The sequence below is a fragment of the Micropterus salmoides genome, unplaced genomic scaffold (genome assembly GCF_014851395.1).
Source record: "Micropterus salmoides isolate LMB-PRFRI ecotype aquatic unplaced genomic scaffold, ASM1485139v1 Ms_hic_scaffold_13, whole genome shotgun sequence".
Lineage (NCBI taxonomy): Eukaryota > Metazoa > Chordata > Actinopteri > Centrarchiformes > Centrarchidae > Micropterus > Micropterus salmoides.
In genome coordinates, this window is record NW_024040374.1 from 27,505,292 (window position 1) to 27,518,312 (window position 13,021).

Consider the following 13,021-nt stretch of genomic DNA (forward strand, 5'->3'; position numbering starts at 1 on the left):
TCTCAGAAAAACAATACAGGATATGACCTCAGTGTCCTCAATGGTAGCTACGGCCCGGATTGCAAGTCTGAGATCCTAATTCTACAAAATGTCAAGAGTCACAATTGCTTATTTTCACTCTAGCCCCCTCAAGTAAACTCAGGATGTATTAATATACATTCTGAGTTTGTACTGTTTGTGTTTTAAAGTTAAAAATCTTAACGGTTACAGGTGCCATTAGGTTGAAGAGTGATGTGATGAATAATGTGAGTTGAGCAGGTAGGGAGTCAGGAGGCAAGTAACAGAGCTTCTGTAATTCACCGACTCACACGCTTCTTTTTAAATGTCATATGTGAAATAATCAGTTCCACCAACCAGACCCTGCTTTTGTTTCCACTCTGAATGTCTGAATGTTTACCTTATTACTGCTGTTATTATCCTAATGCATTGTAAATGATTATAGCAGCTCTTATAATGCACTTGGAATCTGTTACAATGTAATATATATTTAACTATACTATAATGTTAATAGGGATGTCACAAAGTGTTGCCTTTGAATGAATAACCCCTCAATATAATCCATGACCAGCTCATTGATCAAATCAACAACATGAGTTGATCTTTGATAAGACAATGTTTAGATTTAGAAGTGTGCGTTCAGGTATGGTACAATGACTTTATGATTCACCCAAGATGAGCATGAGAGGCATCCCTTTCAGAGTTATATCACTATTAAATACATGCAAGTAGACAAAATAATAGTAACACTATAATTAAGTAATTCTATGTACTTACTAAAGTAATAACCAGTTAATAGCAGTGGGTACATCTGGGCAATACTAGACTGAAATGTCATGTATGTAACAGGGTAATTAGGAGCAAACATTTCATTAACTATTTATTAAAACTATAGTAATATTTTGGTAAGAATACCTGACAAAAAATTGGGTCAATTGGGTCAATGAGGAAATAGGTTGATGTTTTAACAATATTATAGGATACTATCAGTATAATACCTTCAAAATCACGTGAAAATTCTTGGAAGTCAAAGTTTGTAATTACCATATTATAATGCTGTAATTCATCCTCCTTTATGTTCCAAATGTTCCCTTTTGTTTCAAGGTAATAACGTACAAATGATGTTTAATGTTGATGAATGAAACACTCGTTTCTGTGTATTAACCTTTTTAACCTTATTAACTAATTTACTTACCATCTAATTTTATGGTGAAGTGGCAAAATGATTTTCAGGAAACATCTAGTTTGTGTAAGAACTATGAATCAGGGCTGCAAAATGTTAAACGACCTGCTATCTTTAAACGTGTTTCCCCATTATTACAATTTGTTTGTGGCCCCTCATTCCCCTGTTACATAAATTTGTTTCTAATATTAGTCAGATATGTATTGTTAATACCAAGCTAATACTTTGGTAATTAGTTAAATATGCCATTACTTAAATATTACCTCTTTTTTAATCAAACTATTACCATGTCATTTCCAAGCTGTGATGCAAAGTGCTGCTGAAGGCAGAGGTGAGTCACACTAAGCTGAATCCAAGGCTGGAAGCTCCAGAGGAGGAAATTCATTTAGTTTTACATGTGGTATGAACAGGGGCCTGTTTAAAGTAGCTGGTTTACAGATAACTCTGGACAAAATTGTGAAACTAAAGTCTGGTAATGAGAATGTCCACTTACTCAACATGTCTTGTGGCTGCATTGCATTACGGTCTATTATGACTGCTGCTGATGAGGAAATGGTTGATCAATTGTGCAGAACTGACACAGGCCTTTTGACTGTGACACACTAAAACCAGACGATGACTGATGATATTTTGAAAGGATGCAGTCTTTGAATGCTGCTGTACTCGTATGAAATTATCTTCACATCACTGACATTTAAATAGTTATCCAAAAAAAGTAAGGACACTATCCCACCAGACACAACAAAAACATAAAATTGAAGCATGAATGGCAAGTGAGATTGTCAACGCAAAACCGTCAAAAACATTATGTAGTTGCACATAACACATGTTGCAATAATACACAGTGATCAGGTTGACATTTATGCCCACACAAAGCAAAAAATGTTGCCCTTTGACATTTTAAACAAAAAAATGACATTTGTTTAGTCAATATTCAAAAGTGTTTTTGAGTTGGATTTTCCCTCCGTTTTGTAGGAGACTTTCTGCTAATGCAAAGCACTGCCGCAAATATGACTGATTGCATGTAAGGATGAGGACTTGTAATGCAAGGGGATTTAAGGATTCTGAACAAATGGGATTTTAAATAACTTTCCATTACAACATCATGAAGAAGTGCAGTGTTCATGTGACATCAGCCTAAAGCTGAAGAGGCAAAACAAAAGCAACCTGAATAAAGTAACTAAGGAAAGTAAGAACCCACAACAGTGTTCTTATATTACAAACACAAGGACACGTATTTGGTAATACAGATACTTGAGTATTAATGAGGCATGTGATTGGCAGAGGCAACATTTTTTATGGATCGACATGAGTCACATATTCAGGTTGGAAAATCCAAAATTCAGGATTAATAGTTTAAGATAAATGCCTTTATTCTTTTCTATTAACACTGGATGTTTAGTATGATTGAACAGCAAAGGCATCTCTGGTTTGAAGCTTTGCAGGCTAAACAGACAAAACATTCAACTGTGGCATCAGGTGTTCTTCTCTTAAACAACGAGGAGCGCTGTTGCTTTAAGTGCACAACAAGTGAGCGATACTGACACACCTGCTTTAAGATTCCATTTAATTTGTGGATATGAATTCGGGAAGCGGTTTACAACCTTAATTCAACATGCAGTGACCATAAAGACACATGACAAAGATGTTAAAGGTGTGAGAATAAGATTAGACCAAGCCGGTAGGCAGTTTTGAGTGTTCACAGTGATTATTAGTGTACTAGCTATTCACAAAAAATCTGTTAAACAATCCTGTGAAGGGCTGTGTTCTGACGCAGAACAATCAAGCTTATAAAAGGGAAGCATAATGTTGATTCTGTTTAGAAGTTGTGATGTTGAAAATCAAATGTACAAAAAGAGGAAGAAGGTGGCATTCAGAAACTAATTCAGCCCTGTTCATATAAAGCTACATATAGCTTTACGATGCTGATCTTGTACAAGCTGTAGCATGCAGACGTCTGATCCACGAGGAAAAGGAAACTCATCTGTGGCACAGTTTTTAGCGTCATTCAGAGGAAACGGTGTACCATTCGTAAAGATCTCAGAAATCATCTCAGCAAATACAGATCTGCTTTCCAAGCGGCGTCTCGTACCGAGCATGGGCTTACCATCACAGAGTGACGCAGCATGTTTGAGGGAGTATGGTTACACATACAAATGAAGCCCTTAAGTCTACTTTGGTACCTAAATTCATTCTGCTGTAGGGTTACTCACATCCACAACACATCTACAATTTACAGTGTTTCACTAAGTTAGAAAAACTGTAGGAAATACTGTCTGTAAAACCAGGTGGTCAGAAGCTTAGGAAATTGTGTCAAATGGCACATAAAGGTCCATAAACGTTGATGTGCTGTACAGATATCTTTCCATTGTTTCCATCCTCTTGGCAAGGGATGAGCACGATCATTGCCATTTCTAGACGCTTTCAAAGCACATGAACAAAAAAAGAATCCTTTTACTTGGCTATGCTGTAAAAAGGTAATTCAACTATATAAAAACTCCAAAGGAACTGTACAAAATAAAATCATCAGGATTGAGTCTGCTCTTTCATCTGATAAGGCACATTTTCATACATGTATTCCTCATGAATAGTGTCCACCAGCCTTTAGTGTTGCTGGGAAAAAAATAAAATAGAAGGCAAAAAAAACAGCTTTTTTCACACGTAAGCGCCCAACGCTGCGTGAAACTCTGTGAGACACTGAACAAGCTGCTGAAACTTGGGCCTCTCCTCTGGGTCCAGGGCCCAGCAACAAGCCATCACTGCAAACCTGCAACACAGGGGGAAGCAAAAACGATGGGTCAAATCAAATGTCTGTCCACGAGCAGTTTTTTACATGCGCCTCTCTGTGTGTGTGTGTGTGTGTGTGTGTGTGTGTGTGTGTGTGTGTGTGTGTGTGTGTGTGTAAGACAGGATGCAGTGGGAGAAAGGAGGAGGGTGACGGGCAACAAAAATGTAGAGCTGGCATCAAACTCCGGCCTTTGTAATTTCATAGTACAAACTTTCAATGTGTTACACTTACAGGACGCGAGTGAGATATAATCATTCCTAATCAATGCATGCCCTGAAATGTTAACTTTCACAACCTCTAATATTTACGAAAAGGAAGTTGGGACCTCACCACCTATTGTATTGGAGGGAAATTGTAAGGGAACCATGTTCATTTATTTAACAGATTTCTGTTAATTACTGAGTAAGTTCTTTGTGGATATTCAACATTCAGGGGTTTCCCAGCACACTGTTTTTAATGGATGTAAATGTGCAGTGCAGTGCAGTGCAAAAGTAAAGGCTCAAATCTCCTCTTCAGACTGCAGTCTGGAATCTGAGCAGGACGTTTTTTGCTGCTGGTTCAAGATTGTTTGTTGTCATTTATCCACATATCAAGTACACAAAATGCCGTTTCTCAAGTTCCATGGTGCTCAATACAAGAACACAATAATCAACTTACAAGACAAGACACAAACATGTAACTAAACTAGACGAGACAAAAAAAAGGACTAGATATATTTAGGTGGACTGAACGTGGTTTGGCTGGAGCATTGTACAGTGCGTAGTTCAACCTCACCTGACTTTATACAAATAACAGCAGCATCAGAAATTAAAATAGCAGCAGAGGTCAGTAATAATGCTGTAATAATGTAATAATGCTATGCAATGTTAACTACATTTACATGAAGTAACATTAAACATTTGCATTTCACTACTACCTACTTGTTTGGATTGTTACAAATACTTTGCTTTAAAAATACCAAGTAGTCAAACAGTGAGAAAATTCCCACCCTTGAGGTGATGCACCGTAATGCGCCGAGATACTGAATCGAATCGTTGCCCTGATAATCAAATTGAATCGTGAGACCAGTGAAGATGCACACCCCTACAATGAAGCTAAGAAATTAATAGATTTTAGCAATATTGCTTAAATAATACAAATATTATTGGCAGGCAGCACTAAAATGCAATTGGTTGAACAGAAGGCTTAGTGTTGTTGGATAAAGGAAGTCAGGAGTATAATTACTGAGTTAGCAGACATCCAGACAGCTGCGCACTATCAGCATAAAGGTGAAAGAAATGGCATGGCTATGAATGATACAAACAAGCGGGAGCATATATAATGAATATACAATCTGAACTTTATTTTGAATACGCCCCAGAGTTCTGTTTGTAAATAAATACTGATGAACCATACATAGTAGTTGCGCACATCCAAATACCATTTAAGGAAGGTGCTGAATCATTAGAAGTGGCACATGCCAGTGGATGTGCCAATAAATTACACTAAAGGGACCCTTTCATGTTTTCATTAAATAAATACTGATAAAATGTCGAAATGATTGATAATTCAAAGAGGTATTTCAAAAATTGTGAATCACCACAAGGACCACCTGTCCAAGTACATACGGTCATAAATATGCACAGGAAATATAAGGCTAATGGGTCCAGCAGTATGCAAGAAAAGCAGCAGACACACACACACACACACACACAACCAAGTCGATCATGCATCACAAACTAATTCACCCGGGTGGTCCACCACTGCAGCCGTGCTCTGAGCCAGGAAAAGCCCTGTTATTATCCAGCAGTGAAAAGGTGACAGCCTCAGTGCATACTTGATATTGAGGAAATAGCCTGTAAATAATAATGCTGCGGTGGGAAAATGACGCCTGTGGGCACAGGCTGATCCATCTTCTTGACAGTTGCAGGATGTTGATAAGCTTCACATCGACCAACGCTAGTAGCTGCTGAACATTTCAATTTGATTCAGCTCCCATGTAACACAATGTGTCACTTCATTTGGTAATAACAAGGTTGGCTGTAGCTCAACACAGGTGCTTCTCTGCAGAGATCTACAAACTTACAATATGTGTTTATATTGATAACAACGATAAGGATTAGCATGGCTACAATCATGTCCTGTTGCCCAGAAAGAGACGAGACATTACCATCACGTCAGCTGTCCATATCACCGCCGTGTTGTTACAGTTGTCTTGATCCTGTTGAAGTATGCGCCCTATCATTTCCGCAGTCTCACTTCCGCGCTCAGTGGTTTCATGCCCGTATTCTTAATTAATATCTCGTTACTCACATGATCTAGGATTTGTCTAAGGCACTTATTTTGAAAGACATTTACAGCAATCCCCCTTATTAATTTTCCACGTTTTGCACCCATATAACAGGAAGGGCACAACCAGAGTCTTTATACGGTTTCATTTTAGTTCTTCTTGATATGCTGTTAGATCTCCAGGTCTTCTTTAATCTCACAATTGCACTCCTAGCTTTTGATAGACATTCTTTTAAATCTTTCATACCACCTCTTTCTTTACAGACGACAGCTCCCATGTAAGTAAATTCTTCAACCTCACCTATATTTTGTCCCTCAATAGTTATTTTGTCTTGGTTTATGAACTACATTGTTTGATTTTCTTGTCCTGTCCTTGTCAATGTTAAATATACCTTCTGATCACATCTGTTTTCTATGACAGAGTATTAGGGCCATTGTAGATGAAAAAAATACTTTTTTTAAAGTTATGGAGACGAGGGAAAACACAGAAATCCACAGATTAAATTTGTAAATTTACAAGAGAAAAAACTTCCCCAGCTCCTTATTTATTTATGCATTTATTTACAATGGCTTTAATACTCATAGTTTTGTTGATCCTTGATTACTTTCTTAATAATTTTAGCTTTTTTATTTTTACAGTGTATTTATCTGTTGTTAATTAGTAGGGGAAAAAAGATATGTATTCTTAGTGAGGCACTTACATTTAATTATGACAATGATTTTTTACTTTCATTTGTGTTTAATCTGCTGATTATTTTCTCAACTGATGTTTTTTTTCTACAGAATGTCAACAAAAGTGAGATTTTTTTGTCAATCTTTCTCAGAGGACAGCGTGACATTTGTTTGGTCAATTTAAAAGCTTTGTTTTCTCAGAAATCGAGTGTTTGTATTTCAATGTGTGTGTTTGTGTGACCTCGGTAAGTCAACGTACAGTTCATCTGGACAGTTGATAGGTTGTGCTATTCTGTACCCATCCTTCAGGTAGGCCGACATCTCAAAAGGGTCGATGTCGACGTAGGGGGTCTGACCCAGAGTCATGAGTTCCCACAGCGTCACTCCGAAGGCCCACTGTGAAAACAAAATGCATGATTAACACAGGCCAGTTCTGAGCATTCATTTACAATATTTTTTAAAAAGCTGTTGTCTTTAATGTGTTTTCAAACAGTATAAACATAATCACCATTGATTTCCGGGTGCGGAAATCCAGTGGTGCCCACTTGCATTCAAATAACAATGCAAGGAAATAATGTTGAAAAATTTATACTGAATATAAATCATTGTTGAAAGTTTTTGTTAGAAGACTGAAAGTAAACAGTAGGGTGGCCGTTGTTTTTAGGAGACTTGAGGGCCCGCCCTGCATGTGTTGTCGACCCTTTACTCTGACTTCCCTGTTCGTGTTAACAGTGATCCTCATTATTAACCCATATCTGAAGCTGCACTCAAAAATTAATGTGCTTGGTGTTTGACCCTGCACTTGTTATTCAGAATTTTAGGAGTCAGGAATCCTTATCAACGATACTGGGCAGCTCTTGCTAACCTGACAGTGACTTATGAACAGAATAGAGCAAGTTTCTGTTTTGTTAGCACGTCATAACCTTTAACGGGGTTACAAAGGGCCTTTAAAGGAAGTGAAAGACAAGGGGCACGTTGATGAATAGTGAAAAACATGATGTACAGCAATCCACCCTGTTCCATCATCAGTATCCTGCCACCATTCCCAACAAGACCTAAACATAGCCACGTTCTCATCCTGCCCAGCTTGTTATCCAATGTGCGTAACCACCGCTTGGTAACTACTGCCATAAGGGTATGGAGCAGTTATGTGCACAACACTGGCATGTGTGATGCACTTATGATGCTACACAGCTCCAGGAACCTGTCTGGACTTCCCCTAAAGCTTAGTCGGCTGGTAATGCCAGACCTCTGTTAACTGTAAGTGCAGGGAAGGGGGGTGATTTCTATGTAGCGGTGTGACCATAAGAGGTATGTAGAGGGGTGGGGGCATCTCTGAGTGGTGTCTCTAAGGATCTGTCGAGCTTCCTGACTCTCTCCGCCACACCCGCTCTGCTATCCTGAGACAGGAAAGAGGGAAGAGCCAGAGACAGATGGAGCTCAACCGTGTACCTCCCTTCTCTCCTACACCTTGACCAAATCTAAGAATGGCTTGGATACAACTGGTGCCACATCCTGCATCACATTCTCTGTATTATGTCCCCTGACAATATTTCAGTTTATAACAATCTTTGAGACAGGAAAGGTTATTTTTATGGTGAAAATGCTATTGCATGGTTAAGCTACAAGTACAAGTACATTCTGCAGTTCTTACCACATCACTAGCGCTAGAGAAGTCGTTGTTGAGCAAGCTTTCCAGGGCCATCCAGCGGACGGGCCGGTTCTCATTATCCCCCAGACAGTGGTAATCCATGGGAAATAGGTCTCGGGCAAGGGCATTGTCTGTGATCTTTACCTGCATGTTGTCGTCAATGCTGTCAGGGGCGGGAGGAGAGAGAAAAGTCGGAGTCTTTATTTTTAGTAATTCAATTCCAAACCAAATCACCTGAAAGCTACAGGGAGGAACTGAGCAGAAATGACGCTCTGAGCCAGGTCAGGACACTTACACGCAGTTCCTGGCGGCGAGGTCTTTGTGTATGACCTCCCTGCGAGCCAGGTAGCTCATTCCACATGCAATCTGGATGGCCATGTAAACCAAGTCTTGTTGAGAAATTGCCTGAAAGGAAATGAGGGAGCAGGAGACAATGTGCAATTGAGAAACAAACAGGAAAAACATAGGCGGAGACATGACTTTACTGTGGCAAAATTGGTCTACTGTGTCAAATTGTTTTTATTTCCTATGAATTGGGACAAAGTCAACTACAGGTCAAAGACAGGAGTTACATAAACAAAGACTATTTTAGTGTTTACATGCAGGTGTAAGGCTAGTCAACTGAAAAACACTCCTTGTTTAAACCAGCACTGGTGCCTAGGAATAGGCTTTGCTTCAAATATAAAAACACACTTTTCAGAGGGAGTTGGTTACATAATTACCTGATTATCAATAATGCGGAAGAAAAAAATTCCAACTCTCACGCAACAAAACACATGTTTTTATCTAGTGGCAAGGCTTTAGGGATAGCAATGTCGGCCTATCGGTCCTCTAGCACAAGCAGGTTGACATATTTGGCTTTTAGTGAAGTATCATCTTTATTTAATGGATTTTCATGACTTCAGCACTAATTTCAGTTATACCAAGAAGATGAGCGCCACCATGAGGTTTTGTTTTTGAGTGAAATGTCTCACCAACTCTTGGATGGACTGCAATTAAATGTGGAACAAACATTCATCTTGCCCACAGGATTAACTGTATTAACTTTGGTGAGCTCTTAACTTTTAATGTAGCGGCATCAACAGTTCAGTACTAATTAGCATAGGTTAGCATGCTAAACCTTGTTTTTGCTAACAGGCTGAACTAAGATGGTGAAAATGGAAAAATGATTACCTGCTAAACAGCATGTTAGTCTTGTTACTGTGAGCATGTTTGCATGCTGACGTTAGCGATTACCTCAAAGCACCACTGTGCCAAACTACAGAGCCGCTAACATGTCTGTAGATTCCACAGTATAAACGCTTCAGATTATATTAGTGTTGAATGAGCGTCTCAGTTCCTAACTCAAAGGTCGATATTAAAGAAAATTGTTTTTTTGTGCTTGGAGCAGCTGAAGGACTTGTGGACAGTGTCTTGGCCAGCAGGTGTGTCTGAAAAAAGTCTTAGAAATGCGCAGAGTAAAGACACCTGACTAGTAACAAAGTGAAGGTACCTCCTATAATGATGTATATAAACCGCCTAGGTAGCGTAAAAAGTCAACCTTGCCTTGTAAGAGAGCTCCTGAAGCAACAGTATCATACATTAATGTGTATATTCATATATTTTTGGATTCAAATTAATTCAGGCAGTTGCCCAATCCCTGGCTCAGACACACAGAGTGGAAATGTTTGTTTAATCTTATCTGACAGTGGACAGTGTGATAGAGTTTAGAATTTAATTAATTAATCGCAAACACAAAAAAAAGTCTTGGCAACCAGTGAACAAAGATAAGTAAATTTTAAGTCAACAACTCAAGCAAGATGTGTGTAGCTAGTACCAGACAGCTCCGTATCCACCATGCACAGTAACTTTAACAGATGGTTGTCAGTGGAAAAATGACAACTGTGGAAAAGGTCAACACTCCAGCGTTTTTTCTCTCACCGTTCTACCTTCCAAACCAGATGTTCACTTTCAGAATGAATGCCACACTGTGGTATTGTGCTCCCCCCCCATACTGACGCATTTCTGATTTACAGCTTGATGTTTATTGCAACAGCACAACTTAATAACTATGTCTTTGTCTCCTACAACAGCCAAAACTACATAACGAGATTGCTGAGAACGAAGGTGCCAATGTGTTACCTGAAACTTTACAAAGCGGTTTTGATTCATGCAAACAGATGGCAAGCTTCATCTTGTCATTGTAAAGTGTTTGCTACATCTGTATTTTGGGATTGATTGATTGGTTGGATCTGTGCTGTGGCTTTGCCAAGCACATCAAAGATCCCTGGTTTTAACCTGTACAAAAGCCTGATTGTCTTAACATAGTGAATAAAAATCTTTGCCCTGAGCACCTGCTTCACAACTATATCAACACTCCTTCTAATAACAGTGTAAACAGTAGTTACTGGTAGGTGTTACTTGGTGTATATTGCTGCAAACACACAAAATGTTCTTTCAGGCGTCACTCTAAGATAGAATATGACTTCCAATTTAGGGGATTTATTTTAATAGATTAATAAATATTTCCATCCAATGCCATACATGAGTTGCACTGAGGCATTTATCTTAATAGCTTAATAGATGACTCATGTTTTAGCTCCACTACATCTATGCTGAGTTGAAGCCTCACCTGTGGGTTATTAGCCTCAGCTAGCTTGCACTGCCGTAGGAACAGCTTGAGATTCCCCCAAGCCATGAAAGGCAAAAGCACCATGGGCTTCTCTCCGTCTTCTGTACACACATGACTTATGGGCAACAGATTTCTGAAAGTGGAGAGAAAGGGTAGCGTAATGAGCATCAATACGTTAATGTGCACACGTATATGGGGTTCTTAGAAAATACATGTTAGCATCCAAACCATTGCCAGACCTCGGCAGAGGAGTTGTCCGCAAGTTAGTAATATCTTATCAACTTGCTGACTTCAAAAAGAAGAAACAGGAAGGAGTGGGCAGACATGACGACAATCTTTTCCACACAAAGAAAGTACAGTGAAAAGTCCAAGCCTCCTGAGAAATTTGGGGCAAAACTGGATAAACTGATGCTTCTGTAAATTTAAACTAAATTCAATGCATTCAGACTGTGACTCCAGTATCAAAAGGGAGACCACTTTTTGGTGAAATAAATGATTGTGTTATAAAAAGCCACACCAGAGCAAGCTAGAGTGTGAAAATTGTGTTACATTTATGTCGGAAAACATGTTTTGTTCCATTACAGTATGTGGACCATGTGTAAAAATGTGGTCTTCTTTCATCAGTGTTCAAACCGAGCCATTTAAAAGACGACCACAGGAACTGCTCTGACCTAATGCAGTGTTGGGATAGGAGTAAACCAGAATCTTTGTTGCTACATTAGAAACCTAAACTGTTGCACAAGTGGAAAACAATGACAATACAGAAACCAACATAAGCCCATAAGTATAGTTCAGGTTAATTTTGTGTTTAATATTTGGGTGACAATGGCCTTGTGGTCTAAGAGGCACACCATAACGGGGTTATGTTTGGGGTTAAATTTTGGCAATATGTCTTTTAAATTTAGATTTTTCCCCAATGTGATACATATTTGACCAAAAAAAGCAAATGCTGCAAAAAATAGTTTGCTTCAACTCACCTATGATGAAGTCCACGAAGCTTGCAACTTTCAGTCAACATCATGGTCACCTGCACCTCAGACGCATGATCTGAAGAATGGTTATCAGACACAAAATCTAATTTTAAAAACAATAGCAATCTGGCAGAACTTGAGTGACCTGTGCAGTAACAAAGTTGAAAAGTTAATGATCTCATTTCTGTACTCTAATGTAGTGTTGGTTTTTTATTTGTTTCCCTGCACAGATTCCTCTGCGGACAGTCATTTGTAGTGGGAAACTTCAGAGGAAAGCCAACTTGTGCCAAGCCCGCTGAGGTCCAGTTTTTAATCTGTGTATGCAGCTTTGCCATCATCTAGTGCTTATGGAAAGCAGTATTGTTCCCTTCCCAAGAGGTACATGAGGAGGAAGTAAAGACTTTAACAAAGTCAAGACTGGCATTAGGATATTGTTCACAGAGTGGTATCCACCCCTCCCTGAGTAAACATGAGAGAATGGAGAGGTCAGAAGGCAACCAGCAGACAAAGCTGACACATGCTGTTAACAAAGAACCTGACAGTCTCACATAAAGGAGTCCTTTCTCTGGCATGCAAACCCTGTAGCATGAGTAACACATATTATTCATTACCTGTCAAATGTGCGTGCCTGTTTACTGGATTGAAACCATGTATGGCCATCGGCTGAAGCCATTACAAAAGCACCTACTATGTCTGATAAACACTGTATAACAATCTACGAGGCTCAATAAATAAAAGGAATCAATAATTGAACACTTTCAACTGAACTGTTATGTTTCAGTCCTTCGTCGGCCTTCTTCATTTTTCATACGTCTTTGGCGTTACAGTAATTTACAGTATTTACAATGCTACAGTTTCGGTCTGGTGACATTAATTGAGC

General features: G+C 39.0%; 1 protein-coding gene across 3 annotated transcripts in view; it reads right to left on the reverse strand.

The window, feature by feature from the left end:
• Positions 1-2,417: 2,417 nt before the first annotated feature.
• The window catches only part of ryk (receptor like tyrosine kinase), a 50,594-nt gene continuing 39,990 nt past the window's right edge, over positions 2,418-13,021 (reverse strand). For all 3 annotated transcript variants that reach the window (XM_038716699.1, XM_038716700.1, XM_038716698.1), the window contains 6 exons: positions 12,148-12,217; positions 11,171-11,303; positions 8,855-8,964; positions 8,563-8,722; positions 7,168-7,304; positions 2,418-3,947 (listed from right to left, as the gene is read on the reverse strand). In XM_038716699.1, coding sequence (XP_038572627.1) covers positions 3,836-3,947; positions 7,168-7,304; positions 8,563-8,722; positions 8,855-8,964; positions 11,171-11,303; positions 12,148-12,217 — 722 coding nt within the window. In that variant the 3' untranslated portion in view covers positions 2,418-3,835. The remainder of the gene's footprint in view (positions 3,948-7,167; positions 7,305-8,562; positions 8,723-8,854; positions 8,965-11,170; positions 11,304-12,147; positions 12,218-13,021) is intronic.